We start from the raw sequence: 26,108 nt of genomic DNA on the forward strand, positions 1-26,108 counted from the left end.
TTTCCTCCTGCACTGTCTTTCCAAGCCATGCATTCATCTGCTTTATTTTCCTATTTCTATACTCACTTGCATATGGTACTGGGAATAATCTGGAGATTACTACTTTTGAGGTCCTATTTGCCAGCAACATCCACATCCCATGAATGAATAAAGAAAAACAATTTGCAGTTCAGATTTATTAGAAGTACCAAGGTTATTAACAGGAAAATGGCTCTTGGGGAGGGGTCAGGCTAACTTGGCAGGCATGTGGGAACCAGGAGATAATGTTAGAGGGGGATACCAGCCTTCTCTCCTTTATACATATTTCCCCTTTGAATGCAAATTCCCATTGTTTCACTATGTCTTTGGACTTTATCTCCCTTATCATAAAAAAAATTATCATAGTACCAATTTTACCAGTAATCTTTGGGAAAAATAAACACACTGTTTCTGAACTTCACCTGGCTAAGTAAACATTTCACCCCTCCTTTGAAAACAATCTAGTCTGGTTTCTTTAAAAATGAAAATGTGCTTTAACACCTTACATTCTAAACTTCCCCCATGATCACCTACTTAACATTTTAAACCTACCTCATCTTCTAACACATCAAAGCCTTCAAACCAGCTGCCTTTAATCCAATTAAGTCTGTCACACATGTACACACATACACATATGAATACAGATACCATTATTTTACAATAAATTCCAATAACATTATGAGAGTTATTAAATCTCCTGATAAGGTATTTAACCGAAACAAGGAGGACTCATGTAATTACAATTGAAGGTTACACATTCAGCTGAAAGCAAATAAATTAGGAGTTGAGGTTAAAGTAAGTCTTTTCCTCAGCATAATGGGGCTAGATGCACTTGAGGTGGTGTCTAACCAATGTTACCCACGAGACCTCAGTACTATGGACTATTCTGAAATTAATGAGATTCTGGACTCAATTATGGCACGTAATAATGAGATTGCACTGAGAGCTGCATTCCATGAAAGGAAACAGTTGTCAAATGAGACTGTTGCAGATTACATTCTCAAGTTAAAGAAACTCTCTCATCACTGTGGGTATGGCATGAACTTAGAAATCAACCGTAGAGACATGTTCGTAGGGGGCCTAAAGAACAATAAAACCCAGGCCATGCTTTTGAGGAAAGGTAATAAGCTGATGTGGAATGCGGTCTGTGATGAGGCCACAGCCTTGGAAATGGCAAAAAGAGGTAGTTGTAAATTGCAAGGGAGTTCTTTTGCTGAGCTGGCAGGGGAGGTCCACCAGATTTTAGCGAGATCCAGGCCATGGCAGCCAAGTTCTCAGTCTGAGTCAAATTTAGATGTTATTGTTGCCATAGCAGCCGCCAACCATTTAAATGCCTCAATTTCCATTCAAAATGCTATGCCTCTGGGAAAGTTGGTCATATCCAGACAGCATGCAAGAGTGGGGAAAGCAGCAATGCCCCAAGTCATGGTAAAGCTCCAGATTGCAGCCATGAACCAGGCTGAAGCCGTGGTGGATCTAAAGCTAGTTCAGGAGTCTGGAAATCCTCGAAAGAGCAAACAATATATATGGAACCAGAAGCTGATGTTATCGAGCAGCAGGATCATGAATTGTGCTCAGTCAGAAAGCAAGAAAAACAGCAGACGCAAGATGGGAGTTAAAGGTTGACGATATAATTCCAGCACCCACGGTAAAAATGAAAATCAGAGATTCACAACTTACTTTTGTCATTGCCACAGCTGAAGGAGTGTCTGTTATCTTAAAGGGAGAGTACAAGAAACCCCGAAGTCATATTCCTTTATGCAAAACTAGTGTGAAACTGATTAGTTATTCCAGTAACAATGTTCCAATGTTAGGTGAAGTTATTGTTGGAGTGGCATATGATGTTGCATCCTCTTTCTTGCCATTGGTAGTAATAGGAGGAAACAAAGTCTCCCTGATGAGAAGAAACTGGCTTAAGGAGATACAATTAAACTGGAAAGAATTATTTACAGTAGGAACCTGTAATAGTTGTGAATGTTAACATTGGTGAAGAACGAAGAGAGCACAAGGTGGGCTTTGAGTAGGGAGGACTAAATGATAAAATTAGCCATGGGAATGATATTAAATATTGTAAGCCAGCACATCATGCAAAATTGGACATTCTTTCAAGATTTCCTGTGCCTTCACATTGAGGATACCCTCCATCGTGTTACATGGCACTACAACTGTGCTAAATGGGATAGATTTCAAACAGATCTAGCAGCCAAGCTGTTCCAGTACAGCTACAACACTGGCATCTACCCGGCTATGTGGAAAATTGCCCAGGTATGTCCTGTACATATAAAGCAGGACACCGCATCCACAAATATTCACTCCCTCCACCACTGACGCACAGTAGCAGCAGTGTGTACCATTTACAAGATGCATTGCGGGAATTCACCAAGGCTCCTTAGACAGCACCTTCCAAACCCACAACCACTACCACCTAGAAGGACAAGGGCACCACCTGGAATTTCCTCTCCAAGTCACTCACCATCCTGACTTGGAAATATATTGCTGTTCCCTCACTGTCGCAGGGTCAAAATCCTGGAACTCCCTTCCTAACAGCATTATGGGTGTACCTACACCACATGGACTGCAGCAGTCCAAGAAGGCAACACACCACCACCTTCTCAAGGGCAGCTAGGGATGGGCAATAAATGCTGGCCCAGCCAGCGCAGCCCATATCCCATGAATGAAATAAAAAAACATACTGATTCATTTTTAGCCACTAAGTTACCTGTGAATTATTTTACATACACACATGACATGCCAGTGTCTTGCAGAGAAATTAGTGAAGGAACTTGCAAGGATGTGGTGCTCAGTAAAGTGCTCAATTATGTCACTAATGGCTGGCCTAAAGAGTGCAATGATGAGAAATTGCAGGAATATTTTACATGTAGAAATGAAGTGAGTGTAGGTCAAGCCTGTCTCCAATGGGGTTTAAGAGCCATTACTTTGCTAAGATTTAGAGTGGGATTGTTAGAGGAACTTCAAGAGCACACAGAGATAGTCCATGTGAAAGCAGTAGGAAGAAAGTATTTTTGTTATCCAAAGGTAGTTTGGCATTTTGAAGAGTTGGTGAAAAGTTGTGAACTGTGCCTCAGAATGAGTACTGAATGAATCAAGGTTCCTTTCATTCCTTGGTGAAACACAAGAAAACCAATGGAACAAGTACATGTCTTTGAAATGGAAGGGAAAGAGTACCTTGTTTTGGTTGATAGCTACAGTAATTGGATAAATGTTCAGTCCGTGCCCAATACCACAAGTGCCAAACTATCCAGTTTTTGAGAAGTTGGTTTGCAATTTATGGGTTGCCAGAGGTGTTGGTGTCACATAATGGATAGTTGGTGTTGGTGTCCACAGTTTATGTTGGAAGATATTGAAATATTTCTGAGTAAAAATAGATTCAAACACATCCTAATACCACTATATCACCCAGCATCGAATGGTGCTGCAGAAGGAAGTGCAAACATTATGAAGAGGTCTTTGCAGAAGTATTTGCTAGGTTGCAAGTTAGGCAGTAATTTCCATGTTTCTCTCGGGCACAGGCTAGACAATTTTCTGTTCTCTTACAGAATAACCCCACAGTCTACAGCATGTTGCTCACCTTATATGAGTTAGTAGCTAAACATGTTCCTAGCATAAGATTTAGTTTGCTTAAACCTGATGTCAATAACAAAAGTCAGAGAAAAGCAAGACAAAGTGGTGAGTCATGATACACAAGGTTTGAAACTTAGAGAGTTCAGAGCTGGTCAGAAGGTCATGGTAAAAACAAATACCTAGTAATAAGGAGAACTATGTGATTGGAGTTGCTGTAAAGAGTTTAGATGCATTTACATACTAAGTGAAGATTGGAGAGAGACTCAGTGTCATATAGATCATTTGCTTGAAAGAGGAAATCTGACAAAGGGAGGAACTAATACAGCCCAAATTCCCCCTCCAGTTCCAACTGAAAGTCACAAAGAAACTGAAAGTTTGCTGGTATCACAGAATCCATCGGTAGAGCAAAGTGAGTCAGGATCTTTGATTAAGACAAATCAAACAATGTAACAGTCCCAACCATTAAGTGGGTGTTGGTAGTCAAAGTCAAGGTTCAGGGCTGACACAGTCCAAGATGTTGAGAAAGCAGAGTCAAACTAATGGAAATGGCAGGAGATACTCAGCCAAAAAGAGAAAGAAGCCAGACAGGTTAATTCGAAACGTGTAGGAAGGAAAAAGAAATGAGTTTTTCTTTTCATTTTTTCTTGTCAAATTATGATATTTTTGTTCAACAAATATTGGTGTTAAAGAATTTTTTTACATGTAATTTACTCTGTTAGTATCAGTTTTATATGTTTTTGCTGTGACTTTCGTAAAACAAGTATGCAACCCAAACTCTTAAATTTTGGTTATTGTTGATATCGATCTATTCATATTGTGTCTCAGAAATTATGGTCATGTATCATTTTACATTTAAATGTATAAGATTTTTTTTAAGTGGGCAGGGTGTGTTGTGTGATGTTGAGCATTTTGTTATACTGTCGTCTCTGCTGCCCTCTCTGTAGGAGTGGTGTAAATAAAGTTAGTTTCATAATGTCTGCCTGCAGTTGAGTGTGTGTTAGTCTTACTCAGTGCAATACGCAATACTCGCCACTCTTTAGCTAAAGTTTCTTCTGAATTCCCTATTGCATTTCTTGATGACTATTGATGGCCTCAAATGAAGCTCTTCCCAAAAAGTGGAAACGTTCTCTGTGTCCACTCTATCAAGACCTTTCATAATTTTAAAGACCTCTATTCGGCCATCCCTCAGCCTTCCCTTTTCAAGAGGTTAAAGACACAGCCTCTCAATCCTTTCCTGATATGTGTACCCACATATTTCTGCTATCATCCTTGTAAATCTCCTGTGCCTCTACATCCTTTATATAGTTTGGCAAGCAGAAGTGCACACAGAAGTCTAAGTATGGTCTCACCAATGTTCAATGCAGGTTTAGTATAACTTCCTTATTCTTCAATTCCATTCCTCTAGAAATAATTCCTAGTGCTTGGTTTGGTTTTTTTTAAAACTGGCCTTGCTAACGTGTGGCACAATTTTTCATGATTGGTGTATTTGTACTTCGAGATCCCTTTGTTCCTCTACCCCATTTAGGTTTGTACCCTCCAAGTAATAAGTGACCTCCTTATTCTTCCTAGCAAAATGTACGACCTCACATTTACTTGTGTTGAACTTCATTTGCCAACTATTTGACCATTCTGCAAGTTTATTAACACCCCCCTGCAGTCCTCCTCAGTATTAACTAAATACCCCACCCCCCCACCAACATCCCGCCAATTTGGTGTTACCTGCAAGTTTAGAAATTGGAAAGCGGCCAAAAGTCCATTGACTTCGGGCGGGAACTTCCGGTCCCGTCTGCAGCAGAAAATCCGGGCTCGCGATTTTGATTCCAAATTGTTCATGTAAATTGTGAACAGCCCTGGTCCCCCTGACCCTAATGGAACACTACTTCCCACTTCCCACCTTCTGCCACTCTAAATAACTAATCTTTCCTCGCAAGCTCTACTTTCTGCCTTGAAGCCAGCTAGCTTTCCATTCTGCTACTTGTCCCCTGACCCCACATTCTCTTCATGGTGGAAGACACAAGAAGCATCCCAAGAATAGTAGGAAATCAAGGGACAAAAGGGGAAGGGGAAACCAAAATAATAACTAAAGAAAAACATTAGGAAAACTAATAGGACTAAAGGCTGACAAGTCTCCCTGACCTGATGGTCTGCATCCTAGGGTCTTAAAAGAGGAGGTTGCAGAAATAGTGGAAGCGTTGGTTGCATAATCTTCCAAAATTCCCTAGATGCGGGAAAGGTCCCAGCGGATTGGAAAAGCACAAAATGCAACACCTCTATTCAAGAAAGGAGGGAGACGGAAAGCAGGAAACTATAGGCCAATTAATCTAAATTCCCCTTTATCCACACTGCTTGTTACATCCTCAAAGAACTCTAATAAATTTGTCAAACATGATTTCCCTTTTATAAAAGCCAGGCTTTTCCACAGTGGCAGATTTAATAGATGGCGTGTATTTGGATTTACGAAAGACATTTGATAAGGTGCCACATAAAAGGTTATCACACAAGATCAGAGTTCATGGTGTTGGGGATAATACATTTAACATGGATAGAGGATCAGCTAATGAACAGGAAACAAGAGAGTTGTGATAATTGGGTCATTTTCAGGTTGGCAAACTGTAACCAGCAGGGTGCCATAGGGATCAGTGCTAAGGCATCAACTACTTACAATCTTTATTAATGACTTGGATGAAGGGACAGGGTGTATTGTAGCCAAATTTGCTGATAGTACAAAGGTAGCTAGGAAAGCAAGTTGTGAGGAGGACTCAACAAGTCTGTAAAGATTTGGTGGGTAGAATGTAATGTGGGAAAATGTGAGGTTGATAGAAAGACCAGGAAAGTAGAATATTATTTGAATGGAGAGGGCCTACAGAATGCTGTGGTATAGAGGATGTCCTCATAGGTGAATCATGAAAGGTTAGCATGCAGACACAGAGTGAGTAAGAAGGCCTTTGTGGCAAGGGGAAGGAGTGTGAGAGTAGGCAAGTCTTGCTACAGCTGTACAGGGGGTTGGTGAGACCACACCTAGAATAATGTGTACAGTTTTGATCTCCTTATTTAATGATGGATATGCTTACCCCCCGCAGAGCACTAAATGCTTGAGGGAGTTTCACTCAGTATCTCACCCACACGATACCTGCTCTGGAACAGAATTATTTCCACAACATAGGGACTAATTATTCAAGCATACACTGATGACAGGAATCTTTCTCACTGGCAACACACATTAGAAAATGAATATCAATAGACTGTTTTTGATTTTGCTTGCTGGCGTCTACTTGGAAAATGACCTTCTATACCTAACCCTTCCTACATCTGAGATCAGAGAGTCTAGTGGTGATATTGGTGTGTTAAAAGTAGAAATGTATTCTGTTGTTCATCATACTTCCTTCATTTTTATAAATGCTGTGACTTCATATGATTTTCAATTGGTTTTAACTTCCTTTTCAGGATAAGCTTGAAAAGTCACTAAGTTTTCTGCAGCAACAGATGGAGGAGGTCTTCAGGAGTCAGAATGAAGAAGAAGCAAATATGATCCAACTCAAGGTAAGTTTCTGTAAAACAGCTCTCGCCCATTAATGTGAACTAAAGCTCATCTTTTATAAGCGGTACAAGAGATTTGAGCTCACATATTAAAGACTATTGGCAACAGCCACAAACTGCATTTGTGCCCATGTTAATCTTCTGCCTTTGAATCCGTGTGAAATGGTTATAGAGTCACATAGAGCAGAGAAACAGGCTGTGGTGGTCCATGCTCTACTCGAGCCCCCTGCCACCTCTATGCATCTAACCCTTTTTGAACACTCTTCTTTCCTTCTTCCCTCACCTGTTTATCTAGCTTCCCCTTAAAAGTATCTATGCTGTTCATCCAATTCCTGAGTTAAAATGTCTCTCCTCAATTCCCTATTGGATTTATTTGGGACTGCCTTACATTTAAGAGGTCTTGTAGTGCAGTGGGTTGCGTCCCTGCCTCCAAGCAAGTCTCACCCCAGGAATTGGTGGCCAAGGAAGGTACATTTATAATGCGTTGAGGTATAACAGGTTGAGTACCAACCTGCAAATCCTTCCAACACAGGCCAATGGCTGGTGGTAAGAGAGGGAGAGACTCCTGGTTAGCCAACTGGTGGAAAGAAAGTTGGAGCCTCTACCATCACTATCCATAGCTCCAAACTACAACGCACATGTAAAGGTGCATGTTGCCACAGCAACTTGGACTCCCTGAGTGAGCTGTAACACTACCACCATCTTATATTTATGGCCCTTTGTATTCCACAAGTGGAAAATTGTCTCTACAGGTGGGATTTTCCAGCTGTGCCTGCCGCAGGCATTGTCTGGTCCTACTGAAAGTCACTGAAAGCTGGGCCGCTACATCCCCCACAGCGGGTCCTGCCACAACCAGGCCAGAAATCTACCCTAACAAACCTCTTCATAATTTTAAAGACCTCGATCTTCTCTGTCTTATCCTTTCTGGAAGGAAAAGGAGCACCGAGCTGTTCAGCCTTTTCTGGTAAATATTAACTCTCAGTCCTGGTATCACCCTGGTTCAGTTCATCTGATGGTCAGGGAGCGGGATGTGAGGCCCTCATGTTCTTAAGCAAACTAAACTAGGATTGTTTTGAGGAAACGGATGTGGTCAGGCAACACTGGGTAGAATCAGACACAGCCAGGCTGAAGGAATAAAACCACACAATTCAGAGATGGCCAGCTCATGTCAGATTTTGACAGGTAGCACTGGGTAAAATTAGTTTCTCATATGACATCTGGTGCAGCCAAATAAAGATAGGTGCAGCCAGGCAACAGCAGAGAAAAGAAAGACTTGCATTTATAAAGTAACTTTCCCAACCACAGGATCCCCAAAGCACTTTTTGAGGCATAGGCACTGTTGTAACGTAGGAAACATGGCAGCCAATTTGTGCACAGTAAGCTCCCACACACAGCAATGAGATAATGATCAGCTAATCATTTTTTGCAATTTGACTGAGAGATAAACATTAGCCAGAATTAACCCTCCCCCTCTATGCTCTTCTTTGAAATAGTGCCAAGAGATCTTTTATGCCCACCTGAGAGGGCATCGCTGACAATGCAGCACTCCTTCAGTATTGCATTGGTGTGCCAACCTCGATCTTGGCACTCAGTATCTTCACAACAGCAGTGAGAGGGCTAACAACTGATCCACAGCTAAGTCAAAGGCAGGTACAAGCAGGTGAAAGCGTGCAATACCAGCTGCAGCCGGGTAAGATTAGGCAGAGGTTGGTAACAATAGAGGGGATATGGCGGCCCAGTGGTTATATTACTATGCTGAGGTTTGGAATCCAGAGAATGCAAGTTCAAATCCCACCACGGCATTTTAAAATTTGAATTCAGTGAAATCGTCTGAAAAAATGATTATGAGCTGTTAGATTGTTGTTAAAAACCCATCTGGTTCACTAATATCCTTTAGGGAAGGAAACCTGCCGTCCTTATCCGGTCTGACTCCAGTCTTGCATCATTATGATTCACTCTTACGTGGCTCATCAAGCCCATCAGTAAACTATGGTTCAAGAAGATGGCCCATCACCACCTCCTCAGGGCAATAAATGCTGACCTTTCCAGTGACACTTGCATGCCAAGAATAAATGTGTATAAAGCTGAGCTGGACTATAATGATACAAGATTAAAGTTTGGGATAACCAACTATGAATAGGTACAACACAGTACCGAGATAAAGTCTGGTAGTATAAAGCAGGTGGAGGTTTGGAGCACAGTAGTAATATCACTGGGCTATTAATCTAGAGGCCGCGGCTAATGCTCTGGGGGCATGGGTTCAAATCTCACAGCAGCTGGTGGAATTTTAAATTCCTTTTATTTCAATAAATATGGATTATTCGGGTTCACTAAAGTCCTTTAGGGAAAGAAATCTGTCACCTTTACTTGGTCTGACCTACATGTGATTCCGGACTCTCAGCACTGACTCCCAGCAATGTAGTTGGCTCTTAGCTAACCTCTGAAATGGCCTAATAGGCCACACAGTTCAAGGGCAATTAGGGATGGGCAACAAATCGCTGCCCAAACCAGCATCACAGACCCTGTGACAGAAACCACCTGAATTTTATTCCTGTCCATTTCAGTGCTTATGAAATTTGGACAGTTTCTATGGCAGCCCATCCCCAAAATCCAGTTTTACATCCTAGTTGAAAATCTAAAATGACTGTGCGTTTGCACATGTGCCCATATGTGTTTGTGTGTTTGCGTACACACGGTATGTACAAATGGGTGGATGCATGAATATCATGTGTGTGTGAGAGCATGACATGTACATGTGAATATGCGGGCAATAGAATGGGCGAGCGTGTATGGTTGTGCACACTTATGTGTATCTCCATGAAAGTGCGTGTGAAATACGTAGATAGGTGCGCGTATAACGTAAGAACTTATATATGCATCTGCAAAACCACTTGCTGCAGTATGTGAGGTGTGCAGCAGTGCTTGTAATGTTCCTCTCGAGCGTGTTGTCCATGCCGTTTACTGATTTTGAATACAAGTAAAACTTTCACCTTTCAGCCTGCACCCTCAGCACGGATACCTACTGTGTAAGTGGATGATGTAGAGAGTAGAGCTGGTCTATAACTGTCCCACAATATTTCAAACACATGTGCTATTGCTTCATCATGTTCCATACACACTTGCATGAGCCCTCTCCTCAGACCCACATCAGAGTCAGACTGATGGGGCGGCTCCACTCTCTTATTTGTTGAAGTCTTTCTCCCTGATACCAAGGGCTCCTACTAATGGAATTGATGGCATGGGGAACATATGGAAATGCCTTGTGTGATAGGACCAGTTTAAACAGGTTTTCTTTGAACATCATCTGTGTCAACATGTTTCCTATGATATTGGATGTGTTTGAGCAGAGCCTCCTATGGGATTGAACAGTTCAATACTTTTCTCATGGGACTGGGCAGGTTTAAACAGACTTCCTATGGAAATGGAGAGGATTGAATAGTTTCCCAATGGGAATGATCAAGTTTAAACAGGTTCCCTGTGGCAATGGACCAGTTTGAACAGGTCTCCGATGGGAAGGATCTAGTTAGAGCAAGTTTCATTGTTGATTGGGCTGGTTTGGACAAAGTTCATGTGGAATTGGACAGGTTGAAACATGTTCCCCTGTGGGATTGGACCAGTTTGAACAAGTTGCCCACGTGACTGTAAAGGTTTGGAAAGGTTTCCAACGGCAGTGATCAGATTTGGACAGGTCTGAACACATTTTCTATGGAACTGATTCTCTTTGAACTGTTTCTTATGAGATTGGACAGGTTTGAACAGGTTTTCTGTGAGATTGGGTATGTTTGAACCAGTTTCCTCTGGGATTGGACAGGAGAACTGACGCAGCCTTCCAGTCGAAATACATCTTGAATGAGGCATAGAGCAACTTTTGTGGTCACAACGCTAAATCACTCCTGTGTGTGGGGGGCATTTCTTTGTCCCACTGATTGGGAAAGCACAATCTTGGGGTTGCTTTTTTCAATCTTGGAGCTATACTGTGCAGTGTGGGCTTCAACACATCACCCACAGACGCAGTAGAAAAGATAAATCTCTCCCCTCACCCGATTTGACTCTCCAAAAAAGGCAATATCAGGTAGGGTACAAAGCTGGCCTTTCACCCATTCTTATGGGAATTCCCACCCAGCGGATGAGGTTAAAATGATCCCTTCTGACAGTGTGTTGGATTTCACCATTTAAAAGGCCTCCCCTGAACTGGTTCAAATTGTGTTGCATTGGCCCGTGTTGATTTGACTTGGTATCACTCAGTTTGAATTGGCTTTGCTTTCAGAGCACTTGACTTTGCGTTCACTTGGTTTGGCAGTAGCTTGTTGGAATTGGCTTGTCTTGGCTTGAGATGAATTGGTTTTGGTCTAGGTTGGCTTGGGCTGGTTCAGAGCCATTTGCTTTGGTCTGCCTTTGTTTGAATTGATTCGACTTGGCCCGAGGTAGCTCAGAGAGCATTTGCCTCGACTGGTTTTGCTTGGAGTGATTTGGTTGAGAGCAAAACCAAATCTCTAAGCAGGGCTTTCTCCTGGCACTTAGCATGTCGGTGTGTTTACGAATGTAGGTCAAATTCCATGTTAGTGGGTGTTGAGCAACCACCTCAACATAATTCTTGGTATCAGTTGAAAGGCAAATAAATATCAGGTTTTCTACATGGCACTGGTGTCTGATCATTTAAACAGAGAAAAAACGGAGGTAGAGGGTGATAATTGTTCCAATCATTCTGATCTGAACTTAATATGTTCTCTGTTTAAACACCAACTTATAAATCATCCGTAGCACTTAGTAAATCACTAATGGCTACTATATTAAAGTGTGCATAATATATATATATATATATATATATATATATATAAAGATAAGTCATCACTGGCCAATGTCCTTGATGGAAGAAATACACCTTTGTGGCTTTAATTTTAATATTCATTCGTGTCAATATACAGAGTGAATTCATTGATTAAAATTGTATAGTTTAAGTGCTGATGTCTGGAAGGTCAATCAAAGGCCTATTTTCTGTGCCTGTTTTCACTGTGCACTCTGATATGGTGGTCATTCACAGTTGTAGAGCATTCTAATGTTTGGCCTATCCACTGAATTCATATCACTACATTAGGTTCGACACACAATGGTGACACACAGTCAAGGAGTGTATTCTGCCTTCTACTTTACTCAGAAGGCATGTGATGTACATTAGCACCCCATGTGATATCCAGGCCCTTCTCTGTCTGTCTGTCTGTCTCTCTCTCTCTCTGTCTCTCTCTCTCTGTCTCCCTTCTCTCCCCAGGGCCCCTCTCCCACTCATTCTCTCCCTCCATCCTCTTTCTCCGCTGTCATTCTGTTTCGCCCACACTCTCTCTGACACAAACTTTCTCCCACTCTCCCCCCTCATACCTTCCCCCTCTCTCCTTCTCTCCCACTCATTCTCTCCTATCTTCTTTCTATCTTTTTCTATCCCTTTCCCAGCCTCTCTCCCACGCTCTTTTCCTCTCCCCTCTATATATCTCTCTCCTTTTAATTATTCATTCTCTTTCTCTCCATATCTCTCCCCCCCCCACCCCTTCCCCTTTTTATCTCTCTCCTCTCTCACCCTCTCTCTTTCTTCCCTCTCCCCCCACTGCCCATTCTCTGCTGTTTGTCACTTTTGAGTGAAATGAAAGGCAGCTCACACCACTGACCGTGTGTCCTCTTTTTATTATATATGGGTGGCTTTGACAAAATGTAAATGAGTTGTTGAAGGTTGGGTAGTGTTAATCATGGTAAATGAGATGTCATTTTATACCTAGTGGAAATGGGACCTCGGACCAGACTACCTGGAGCCATTCGCCACACAAATATAATACCTCAAGATGTGAAAGATAGTTCCTCACCTTGTCTAGCTGCCTCCCTCTCAACAGCTGAACTCGTTTAACCCTGAGGGGACTGAAGGAGTTGACTATCTTTGATGGACGTGAATCAGGCCTCTCTTTCAATATGGCCAAGTTTCTACTGTGGCACTACCGGAGAAAGGATGTGTTTTTTTTATTTCTTCCTGGTTTTCTCCCTGCCCAACTCCCCTCCCCAAGATTCTACCTCATTCCAAGATATAATTCAGTGGTTGTCAAAAGCTCCTAATCCAAATGGACCACCTGGTAGGGGTGGGTTATGGAGGTGGGGGGGAGCTGGTGGAGAGTGTCTCATACCCAAGTTTAACCCTTGCCTCACCTGATGCCCGCACTTTCCAACAAGACCAGACAGTTGCTGGGTCGTGATTTTTGGACCTAGGATCCCTGGCTCATTTTATTTCCCCTCCTTCCTCAACCTGAGGAATTTGGTGGGAAACACAATGCACCAATCGCCAACTTGGAGGAGGTCACTCGGCATCGTAGGGGGAAACCTAACTTGGCACCCCCCTGCTCAATAAGGCCGCGCTTACCTGCTTGTTGTGATCAGGGGCCCAGGTCGGACATTGGGTGTATTAAATGGCTAAAGATGCTTCTGAATCAATGAAGAATGAGCTTCACCTGCCCGAGGCCTCGGATGAGACCACAGTTTGACACCGGCTGCCATCACTCTCAAGCAGCCATGCATTCATACATTGGAATGGATCACATCCATAAAATATCTCTCCTTTCTCCACACAACAGGCAACACCTTCACCATCTTCACTGGTGATATCAAAAATGCCACTTTATTCTGTTGCTCTGACTGCACTTTGGGCTCGATGCTGACACACATGCTGACATTTTTTTTACAATGGTTAAATTAGGAGGCAAGATTCCACAAACTGGGATAAAAACAAAAAAATGCTGGAAATACTCAGCAGGTCAGACCGCATCTGTGGCGAGAGATACCGAGTTAATGTTGTAGGTCTGTGACCTTTCATCAAAACTGCTTATCAAGAATCTATCTATCTCTGCCTTAAAGATATTCAAAGACTCTGCCTCAACCACCTTTTGAGGAAGAAAATTCTAAAGTCTCCCAAACCTCCAAGAGAAAAAAAAATCCTCATCAGTTTTAGATGGGCGACGCCTTGTTTTTAAATAGTGGCCCCGAGTTCTAGGTTCTCCCACAAGAGGAAACATCCTTTCCACATCCACCCTGTCAAGTCCCCTCAGGATCTTATATGTTTCAATCAAGTCACCCCTTACTCTTCTAAATTCCAGCAGATACAAGCCTAACCTGTCCCAGCCTTTCCTCATAAAACAATCGACCCATTCCAGGTATTAATCTAGTAAACCTTCTCTTAACTGCTTCCAACACATTTACAATTTTTACTTAAATAAGGAGACCAATACTGCACACAGTACTCCAGATGTGGTCTCCCCAGTGTCCTGTATAACTGAAGCATAACCTCCCCACTTTTGTATTCAATTTCCCTCATGATAAATTATAACATTCTATTACCTTTGCTAATTACTTGCTGCACCTGCATACTAACCTTTTGCGATTCATGCACTAGGACACCCAGATCCCTCTGCATCTCAGAGCTCTGAAGTCTTTTACCATTTAGATAATGTACACCTTTTTATTTGCCCTGCCAAAATGAACAACCTCACATTTTCTCACATCATATTATGAGAGGGACAACCTTCTCATCCTAGGAATTTATCTAAAGAGCCATTGTTACAGCCTCTCAAAGGCAAATATCTCTTTTTTTAGGTATAGGGAGTAAAACTGCATACAGCACTCTATCATGGTCTCACCAAAGCTCTGTATAGTTGCAGTAAGACTTCCTTACTCATATACTCCAAACCCCTTGCAATAAAGACCAACATGCCATTTACCTTCCCAATTACTTGCTAAATCTGAATGTTAATTTTTGGTGTCTCGTGTACAAGTACCCCCAAATCGCTTTGAACACCAATATGTAATAGCTTCTCACCATTTAAAAAAAATCGTATCCATCTATTCTTCCTACCAAAGTGAATAACCTTACATTTCTCCACAGTGCATTCCACATGCCACCTTCTTGCCCACTTACTGAACCTCTCTATGTTCCTTTGCAACCTCTTTGTGTCCTTCACGCGGCTTAAATTCCGACCCATCTTTGTATCGTCAGCAAAACTGGATGCATTACACTCGATTCATTCATCAAAGACATCTAATTCTTCTAAACTCTTCCTTTAACAGCCCCTCACAGTGGTACGCATTGGGATTATAATTCATACTGTGTGGTTCACTCATCAATAGTAAAGCTGTTTAACTGCTCACATCGCAAATACACAGATGTAAAACACTATTGATTGTCACAGAAACCTATTTAGTACATCCTTCGCTGTAACTCTACAGCACAGAGGCAGGCCATTCGACCCAGCAGGTTATTGTGCGTGTTTATGCCTGACACAAGCTTCTTCCTGTCCCTCTTCATTTCACCTTCTATTCCTTTGTTTTACATGTGCTTCTCCCTCATCCCTTTAAATGCCTCTCAATGCTATTCGCCTCAACAACTTCTTGCAGTAGCAAATTCCACATGCTAACTTGTCTCTGGATAAAAAAGTTTTTTTTCCCTGAATTCCCTGGCACTCCCGATGTCAAACTGACCAATGAAAGCAGGGGAAGTTAGGCAGGGTAGACCTCATTCCCAAACACAACCCACCTGATCTTTTGAATGGACAGAGAAACAAGACGTCCCTTCCTTCTGGAAACACAGACCTCCCTGATCAGTTTTCCTGCATTTGTTGTGTCCAGATAATCCAATCGCCCCCAGGAATAGGGGCCTAATATTGGAATGCAACAGCTGCAAGAAATACTGGTTATTAATTGAGAGGTGAAGGCGAGGAGGGTGAGGGAAGGGGCATCCATTTTTACTTCCTGTTGGCCATCAGCATATGTGGTAGTGTGACAGTAGAAAAAGAGTCTTGCAAGGGATGGTAACACTGCGTGATTCTCCTGGCCGTTCTACAGTTTATCAGATAGAAAGACCCCCTCTCCAGTCCTCTGAAGGTTGAACTTCCCCGAGGTTGAGGCGGCTTGATATTTTTCTCCCAGCTAATCGACTTTCTGACTTCAACAGAAAATGGCAGAGAGCCTCGAGCAGAACATTGCTGCCGAGTTCACGACATTGCACCAATTCCTCAATGATGAAGAGGAACTGATGAAAGGGAAGCTGAAGGAAGACGTGGAGAGGCTCTCCAGGCTGCTGAGGGAGAACCTGCAAAGAATTACTGAGAAGCGGGCATCCATCGAGTGTACAATCCTCGAAATCCAGCAAAGGCTCGATGTCCAGGAAACTGCCTTCCTCGCGGTAAGAACTACCTTCGGGCAGAATTTCCCAAACCAGCCACTTCTAATCCATGTAGAGGGTTGGAGGCAGCATGTGCGTTGGACGACCACCACCTCAAAGCTCCCCCCCAAGTCACAAGCCATCCCGACTTGGACATGTATCCCCATTCCATAAACATCGTAAATCAAAATCCTGCAACTCCCACAAACAACACAGTGGAATTACCCCCCTAATGGCACAGTGGGTTTACCCCCCTAATGGCACTGTGGGCTTACCCCGCTAATAGCACTGTGGGCTTACCCCCCTAACAGCACTGTGGGCTTACCCCCCTAATAGCACTGTGGGCTTACCTCCCTAACAGCACTGTGGGTTTACCCCCCTAATAGCACTGTGGGCTTACCCACCTAACAGCACTGTGGGCTTACCCCCCTAATAGCACTGTGGGCTTACCCCGCTAATAGCACTGTGGGCTTACCCTCTAACAGCATTGTGAGATTACCCCCCTAACAGCACTGTGGGTTTACCCCCCTAACAGCACTGTGGGCTTACCCCCCACCTAACAGCACTGTGGTTTTACCCCCCCCCCAACAGCACTGTGGTTTTACCCCCCCTAACAGCACTGTGGGATTACCCCCCCCCCCCAACAGCACTGTGGGATTACACCCCCCCCCCAACAGCACTGTGGGATTATCCCGCCCCAACTGCACTGCAGGATTACCCCCCTAACAGCACTGTGGGTTTACCCCCCCCTAACAGCACTGTGGTTTTACCCCCCCCAACAGCACTGTGGTTTTACCCCCCCCTACAGCACTGTGGTTTTACCCACCCTAACAGCACTGTGGGATTACACCCTCCCCCAGCAGCACTGTGGGATTACAACCCCCCAACAGCACTGTGGGATTACCGCCCCCCCCCCCCGCCCCAACAGCACTGTGGGATTACCGCCCCCACCCCCCCCCCTGCCCCAACAGCACTGTGGGATTACCCCCCCCTCAACAGCACTTTGGGATTACCCCCCCCAACAGCACTTTGGGATTACCCCCCCCAACAGCACTTTGGGATTACCCCCCCACTAACAGCACTGTGGGATTACCCCCCCAACAGCACTTTGGGATTACCCCCCCTAACAGCACTGTGGGATTACCCCTCTCTAACAGCACTGTGGGATTACCCCCCTCTCTAACATAACTGTGGGATTACCCCCCTCTCTAACAGCACTGTGGGATTACCCCCCCTCTAACAGCACTGTGGGATTACCCCCCTCTAACAGCACTGTGGGATTATCCCCCCCCACAAACAGCACTGTGGTTTTACCCCCCCTACAGCACTGTGGTTTTACCCCCCCTAACAGCACTGTGGGATTATCCCCCCCCCCCCCAAACAGCACTGTGGGATTACCAACCCCCCCCCCCCCAAACAGCACTGTGGGATTACCCTCCCCCCAACAGCACTTTGGGATTACCCCCCCCCCCCACACTAACAGCACTGTGGGATTACCCCCCTCTCTAACAGCACTGTGGGATTACCCCCCCCTTTAACAGCACTGTGGGATTACCCCTCTTTAACAGCACTGTGGGATTACCCCCCTCTCTAACAGCACTGTGGGATTACCCCCCTCTCTAACAGCACTGTGGGATTACCCCCCTCTAACAGCACTGTGGGATTACCCCTCTCTAACAGCACTGTGGGATTACCCCCCTCTCTAACAGCACTGTGGGATTACCCCCCTCTCTAACAGCACTGTGGGATTACCCCCCTCTCTAACAGCACTGTGGGATTACCCCCCTTTAACAGCACTGTGGGATTACCCCTCTTTAACAGCACTGTGGGATTACCCTCCTCTAACAGCACTGTGGGATTACCCCTCTTTAACAGCACTGTGGGATTACCCCTCTTTAACAGCACTGTGGGATTACCCTCCTCTAACAGCACTGTGGGATTACCCCTCTTTAACAGCACTGTGGGATTACCCTCCTCTAACAGCACTGTGGGATTACCCCTCTTTAACAGCACTGTGGGATTACCCCCCTCTAACAGCACTGTGGGATTACCCCCCTCTCTAACAGCACTGTGGGATTACCCCCCTCTCTAACAGCACTGTGGGATTACCCCCCTCTAACAGCACTGTGGGATTACCCCCCTTTAACAGCACTGTGGGATTACCCCCCTCTCTAACAGCACTGTGGGATTACCCCCCTCTCTAACAGCACTCTGGGATTACCCCTCTTTAACAGCACTGTGGGATTACCCCCCCCTAACAGCACTGTGGGATTACCCCTCTTTAACAGCACTGTGGGATTACCCCCCTCTCTAACAGCACTGTGGGATTACCCCCCTCTCTAACAGCACTGTGGGATTACCCCCCTCTAACAGCACTGTGGGATTACCCCCCTCTCTAACAGCACTGTGGGATTACCCCTCTCTAACAGCACTGTGGGATTACCCCTCTCTAACAGCACTGTGGGATTACCCCCCTCTCTAACAGCACTGTGGGATTACCCCTCTCCAACAGCACTGTGGGATTACCCCCCTCTCTAACAGCACTGTGGGATTACCCCCCTCTCTAACAGCACTGTGGGATTACCCCTCTCTAACAGCACTGTGGGATTACCCCTCTCTAACAGCACTGTGGGATTACCCCTCATGACCAGGACAGCTGGGATAACTCCCCTGCTCTTCTTTAAAATAGTGCAGTGGAATCTTGTACGTCGATTTTAGAGAGCAAATAGGGCCTTGGTTTAATTTCTCATGCACAAGGTGTCATCTGTGCCAGTGCAATACAACCTCGGTACTGCACTGCAGAGTGAACCTGAACTTTTGTGTTCAAATCCCTGGAGTCAAAGTGGGACTTGAACTCATAACAGACTGAACCAGAACCAGAGTGCTACTCAATTGAGTCATTAATGAATGATTCAACACTATCTGTTGCCACTGTCTTCCTAGGGAACCCTGTTCCATTAGCTCAATATAATTTTCCACTGAATAGTTCAGAAGCAGACTGCAGTGAGCAAACTCAGAGCAATCAGCTAATGCTGGGGCTCAGCTGGCCAGGCTTGTACAGTTTATGGATCATCTAGCTATAAATTGATTGCAGTCTTGGACTGACTCCCTAGTGTATCTGTCATTTTCTCTGTACAAAATGGTTAACTTTTCTTTATTTTTTTTACTGCTTCCCACTTACTTGAAGGATGTTAAATCCCTAATCGAAAGGTACGTGTTGTTTCTCAAAGACCTTGGTCTTATCACATCATTTCATTATCGCACAACATTGCTGTTGTTGAGTGTTGCTGAGCACGAGTTTGGGACCATTGAGACCCTGACCTGCCCCGTATTGAGCCAATGCATAACCGGAACACAACACCAATTATCAGAGGATGTGTCACCAATTGACATAATAGATTCAAGGGCAACTCCAGAATGCTGCAAGGGTCTGAGACAGTTATTGAGTTGGTGGGTTGTGGTTGGACTGAACAATGGAAATTACACTAGTTAGTTTCACCAGTGCAGTAGACTGGGCTAAAGCCTACCTCATTGGACATGACCGGGTCTGTTTATCCACACAGTTGGAGATGACCGGGTCTGTTTATCCACACAGTTGGAGATGACCGGGTCTGTTTAATATCTCTATTGGAGATGACCAGGTCTGTTTATTCTCTCTATTGGAGATGACCGGGTCTGTTTACCCTCACTATTGGAGATGACCGGGTCTGTTTAATCTCTCCTGGAAAAACTCAGCAGGTCTGGCAGCATCAGCGGAGAAGAAAAGAGTTGACGTTTTGAGTCCTCATGACCCTTCAACAGAACTAGGTGAACTTTCACCTAGTTCTGTTGAAGGGTCATGAGGACTTGAAACGTCAACTCTTTTCTTCTCCGTCGATGCTGCCAGACCTGCTGAGTTTTTCCAAGTAATTCTGTTTTTGTTTTGGATTTCCAGCATCCGCAGTTTTTTGTTTTTATCTCTCTGCTTACCCTCACTATTGGAGATGACCGGGTCTGTTTACCCTCACTATTGGAGATGACCGGGTCTGTTTACCCTCACTATTGGAGATGACCGGGTCTGTTTAATCTCACTATTGGAGATGACCGGGTCTGTTTAATCTCACTATTGGAGATGACTGGGTCTGTTTAATCTCACTATTGGAGATGACCGGGTCTGTTTACCCTCACTATTGGAGATGACCGGGTCTGTTTAATCTCACTATTGGAGATGACCGGGTCTATTTAATCTCACTATTGGAGATGACCGGGTCTGTTTACCCTCATTATTGGAGATGACCGGGTCGGTTTAATCTCGCTACTGGAGATGACCGGGTCTGTTTAATCTCGCTACTGGAGATGACCGGGTCTGTTTAATCTCACTATTGGAGATGACCAGGTCTGTTTAATCTCGCTATTGGAGATGACCGGGTCTGTTTACCCTCACTATTGGAGATGACCAGGTCTGTTTATCCTCATTATAGGAGATGAACAGGTTTGTTTAATATCTCTAATGGAAATGACCGGGTCTGTTTATCTTCACTATTGGAGATGACTGTTTAATTTCACAATTGGATATGACCAGGTCTGTTTAAACTCACCATTGGAATTGGCCAGGTCTCATTACCCTTGGTTAACCTCACAATTAGATATGAGTTGATTCTGGTTAACCTTACTATTAAAGATGAATAGACTCTGGTTAACATCACTATTAGAGATGAGTAGATTTAGGTTAATCTCACTATTAGAGATGAGTAGATTCTGATTAACCTCACTAATTGGAGATGAGTAGATTCTGGTTAACCTCAGTATTAGAGATGAGTCAATTCTGGTTAACCTCACTAGGTGAGTAGATTTTGGTTAGCTTCATTGTCTCTTGTGTTACTCCATGTATAAAACTCCCACAAGTGATTCTTGCTTCCTTGGTTTGAGACCAAAGCATTCAATAGTTCTGAATATCACGTGTTAGTTTGATGCGATCGATATCTCTCGTTTTATGCCAGCTCTCGACATTAATTTCTAACCCCAAATCTACAAATCATGCCTGCCATATGCACCCCACCCTGATTTGCTTATACCTTTTGACTCCTACTGCTCATAGCCATCATACTACTGTATCTTAATCTATGTTGCAAGCCTACCAAGCCAGACACTGGGAGTTCAAATCCCACCATAGCAATTTGGGAGTTTAACTTCATTTTGAAAAATAAAAAGCATATATCAGTAAAAGCAGCGAAGTTATTGGATTGTTATAAAACTTGTTTATTAATGCACTGCAGAGAAGGAAACCTGTCCTCCTTGCCTCTTCTGGTTCAAGTCATTCCAGTCTTCTCCAATGATTAACTCTGAACTGCTCTCTGGAGTAGCCTCTGTTGTACCAAACCACTACCAGTGGCTCAAGAAGGTCCACCAATCCTCAAGGATGGGCAATAAATGCTGGCCTTGCCAGAGAAGCCCCCGTCCCAAGAATGGATTATAACATGAAATTTAACATCCCAGAGTGAAGAGGCAATCCGGGCTTCAGTTTAGACTTAAAGACTAAAGTATATCTGTAATTATCTTAGTGTTCTCCCTCACAGTTATAAACTTGCTTATGTCTATATTAATCCACAATTATGGCTTAATGAGTGCAACAAGCAAAGTATATTTCTGCCAGTATCGGACTAGTTACACCATCCTAATGGGGAGGTACGCTTACAAGGAGAATCGAGGTTGTTACATTAGCTCGGAAGCTTGGCTTCCTCATCAGGATCACGCTATTTCCCTCTATTTATTTGTCAGACCTTATGTGTATCGCATTGAATATCCAGACGGAATGATGTTAGTACACCCACCCTTTCATTCTAATGGCTAAGCTGGCCTTTTCTTTGCTACCGAGCTGAAAGGTCGTGTGGTCCACTGGGCCGAGGGATGTGGGGTTTGGGTTTGCGGTCTAAAAGTAGCTGTTAACGTCTCTGCACTTTTCATGCTCCCCCACATCCAGCTGGGGCTCATACCTCCCTGTACATTTGCCCTTGCCAAGGTCTAAATTCACCCGGGGCAGCAGCAGCACCCAAAGCCTGGCCATTATGTGGCCCATCAGTTCTCAGCTCCATCACAGTCAATGGCCTTACGTATAATAGGCATGCAATCTGATAAGGTGTGCTGCCCATCCACTACCCCCCGATCAAGATGGATGTCTCCCTAAGTCTTTCAAGTGGAAATTTAATGGAGGAAGAAAATTATTTAACTTTCAAAACAAAAATTGTATTCTTTCCAAGGTCCTACGTGAAGTTTAAGAAACCAGCTGAGGTTCCTCTCAACTTGCTTCTTGGTGAGTTTGGCGGCCCCCTGCAGCTCATCGTGTGGAGGCGGATGTTAAGCGTCATCAGTCCAGGTAATATCACTGTGGTGCAGGAGAACTGCTTGTTTGCCTGCTGGATCTAATGATAGGAGGCTGATGGCAACGGCTGTTATGTGTGGAGCTTGTGGTTCCATGTGACTCCAGGCTCCTACGCAGTCTGGTCTGGCTGTCGATGTTGATTGCTCGGCAGGACAGGGCAGCACCTGTGGGGAGAGAGGGGCAGAGAGTTAACACTTCAGGTCAATGAGCTTTCCACAGAACCAGAAGAAGCTGGAGACGAGCAAATACCGAATAAATACAGATAAGCAAATTTAGAGTCAGGGAAAAGTGGTGGAAGTAGGGTGGCGGTGATGGAAAGAAAGGAACAAAAGAACCTATAAGGGGAAGACTCGTATTTAAGCAACACCTTTCATGGTCTCAGGTCATCCCAAAGCGCTTTATGTAGGAAATACAGCAGCCAACTTGCACACAGCAAGATCCTCCAAACAGCAATTGTGATAATGACTAAATGGTTGCATGGTAGTACAGAGCTTGCGTATTGCTGAAAGGAGAGACATGTTACCAAAGCTTTTTGCCTTGCACTCATCAAGACAAAGGCAAGAATTCCAAATTTAAAACAATCCCAACAATTTATAGATTTGCAGGAGAAAAGGGCACTGGTTGGTTGGTAAGTCAACTCCGATTGGCCAAGGTGTGCAAGGGAGCAAGAAACGGGGAACTATAGGCTCCCTGGGTTTCTGGGTAATTCAAAAATGACACAAGGCTTGAACCTATTCCTTTTTTTTGCAGAGAACAGGTCCCTGTGTATGAATTTATGTTGCTTCTAGCAAGCATAAATAAGCCATGTTACAAACTTCATAGAACCATAGAAAAGTTACAGCGCAGAAAGTGGCTATTCGGCCCATCAGGTGTGTGACAGCCAGAAAAAGAAACTGGCTGCTCATTTTAATCCCACCTTCCAGCACCCGGTCTGTAGCCTTGCAGTTTACAGCACTTCAAATGCAGATCCAAGTACCTTTAATGTGCTGAGCGTTTCAGCCTCAACCACCAATTTAGGCAGCAAATTCCAGATGCTCACTACCCTCTGCGTGGAAAGGTTTTTCCTGATGTCCCCTCTTACCCTCTATCACCTTAAATTTATGCCCCCTGGTAATTGACCCCTCAGCTAGGGGAAATAAGTCATTACTGTCTGCCCTATCTAGGCCCCTCATGATCTTGTACACCTCAATTAGGTCATCCCTCAACCTCCTCTCTTCTAAGGAAAACAACCCTAGCCTATCCAATCTTTCCTCATAGCTGCAATTTTCAAGCCATGGCAGCATTATTGTAAATCTCCTCTGTACTTGCTCCAGAGCAATTATGTCCTTCCTGTAATGTGGTGACCAGAACTGTACACAAAATTCCAGCTGTGGCCTAACCAGCGTTTTATACAGTTCCATCATTACATCCCTGTTTTTGTATTCAATACCTCATTCAATAAAGGAAAACATTTATTTACTTTCTTTACCACCTTATCCACCTGTCCTGCCACCTTCAGGTACCTGTGGACACGCACTCCAAGATCTCTCACGTCCTCAACCTCTCTCAATATCCTCCCGTTTATTGAGTATTGCCTTGCTTTATTTGCCCTCCCCAAATGTATTACCTTACACTTTTCTGGATTGTATCCCATTTGCCACTTCTCCGCCCACTCAACCAAACCATTGATATAATTCTGGAGACAACAGCTATCCTCTTCACTATCAACTACACGGCCAGTTTTTGTGTCATCTGCAAATTTCCCAATCGTACTTCCAACATTTAAGTCCAAATTATTAATATGTACAACAAACAGCAAAGGCCCCAACACTGAGCCCTGTGAACACCACTGGAAACTGTTTTCCATTTGCAAAAACATCCATCGACCATTACCGTTTGTTTCCTGTTGTGGAGGCAATATTGGATCCAACTGGCCACTTTCTCCTATATCCCATGGGAACTTGACCGATTACCTTAAATTGCTTGTTAGTGTAGTTATTGGCGCATTCAGGATTGCTTCACAAGTGCTGCCCAATCACATAGAAAAGATTTGGCAAAATGGCTATCTCTTCAGCTATATTCAATGACCAAATCATCTGTTTACATCATGTTGAATGAGGAGTAAAAGTTGGCCAGGACACTGGGGTGAGCTTTTCTTCAAAATAGTGCCATGGGATCTTTCATGTCCATCCAAGAGACCAGACAGAGCATTGGTTTAATAAATCATCTGAAAGACGGCAGGTCTGACAGTGCAGCACTCCCACAGTGCTGCACTGGAGTATCAGCCTAGATCATGTGCTCAAGTCTTTGGAGTGGGTCTAGAACTCACCACTTTCTGCTTCAAGAGGCAAGAGTGGTACCCACTGATTCACAGCTGACAACATAAAATTAGGAAGGCTAAGGAAGGGTCCATCTAACCACCAAATGGAAAAGATGGCAAAAGGCTAGAAATGGACTGTCGCTCCCTTGTAACCGGTCGTGGATGAAAACGTTTTTAGCGAATAGGGGAAGTAGCACACCATTGAGAGTAACAGCTGCCTTCTCTTTCCTCTCTCCCTCAGTGCCGGCCGCCCTGACCCTTGAACCCAACACGGCACACCCCGAGCTCCTGATCTCCGAAGACTTGAGGAGCGTCCGGCTCAGCGACACGTGGCAGGACCTGCCCGACAACCCCGAGCGGTTCGACGACTGCGTCAGCGTGCTGTCCGCCCAGGGCTTCGAGGCGGGCCGCCATTACTGGCAGGTGGAGGTGGGCAGCAAGACAATGTGGGATGTGGGCCTGGCCAAGGAGTCGGTCAGCCGCAAGGGGAACATCATCCTGTCGCCCGAGGACGGCTTCTGGACCATTTGGCTGCGCAACGGCAACGAGTACGAGGCCCTGTCCACTCCCTCGGCCTTCCTCTCCCTCCGGGCCAAGCCCAAGACGATTGGGGTCTTTTTGGACTATGAGAAGGGTCAAGTCTCTTTCTACAATGCCGATGACATGTCCGTCATCTATACCTTCACTGACACATTCAACGAGAGACTCTTCCCTTACTTCAGCCCAGGGGAGAGCGATGGGGGTAAAAACGCAGAGCCACTAAAACTTTGCCTACTCCGCTTATAGAACTTCCACTTTACCAAAACAGTAGACGATTCAGGAGCCTGTATATTTTTCAAAGAAAATATATACCATCGTGTGTATATTTTGATACCGTGCTGTGGAAAGACTTCTCTCTTTATTTCAAAGAGGGTGTGGTTTTGATAACATTGCTGGACCCTCTCTCCATGTGATGGGAAGGTTCAACAAAGGGTCTTAAGCAATTTATTCGCCATGTTTCTAAACTGGCTCTCTTCTTTTCTTATATAAAAAAAAAATGTGACCTGTACAGTTTAAATGCTTCAGTGGAGATGTCAGCGTACCCCAGCCCACCTTTTGTAAACTGAGACAATCCTGTTCGCCTCATTGAT

At 44.3% G+C, this 26,108-nt stretch overlaps 1 protein-coding gene across 1 annotated transcript; it reads left to right on the plus strand.

Annotated features, from left to right (window-relative positions):
* Positions 1-2,766: 2,766 nt before the first annotated feature.
* On the plus strand, positions 2,767-25,764 carry LOC121291292 (zinc-binding protein A33-like). The gene is made up of 6 exons (XM_041212363.1): positions 2,767-2,907; positions 7,045-7,140; positions 16,112-16,342; positions 19,509-19,531; positions 22,558-22,673; positions 25,220-25,764. The coding sequence occupies exons 1-6, from the start codon at positions 2,767-2,769 to the stop codon at positions 25,762-25,764; spliced, it is 1,152 nt and encodes a 383-aa protein (XP_041068297.1).
* Positions 25,765-26,108: the final 344 nt, after the last annotated feature.

The sequence above is a fragment of the Carcharodon carcharias genome, chromosome 19, assembly GCF_017639515.1.
Source record: "Carcharodon carcharias isolate sCarCar2 chromosome 19, sCarCar2.pri, whole genome shotgun sequence".
NCBI classification, from domain to species: domain Eukaryota; kingdom Metazoa; phylum Chordata; class Chondrichthyes; order Lamniformes; family Lamnidae; genus Carcharodon; species Carcharodon carcharias.

Bases quoted from the DNA above. Each gene is read 5' to 3' on its own strand.
- LOC121291292 (XM_041212363.1), top strand. From the start codon at position 2,767: ATGCCAGTGTCTTGCAGAGAAATTAGTGAAGGAACTTGCAAGGATGTG. The intron at 2,908-7,044 runs GTGAGTGTAGGT...CTTCCTTTTCAG, and splicing joins ATTTTACATGTAGAAATGAA to GATAAGCTTGAAAAGTCACT. The intron at 16,343-19,508 runs GTAAGAACTACC...ACTTACTTGAAG, and splicing joins AGGAAACTGCCTTCCTCGCG to GATGTTAAATCCCTAATCGA.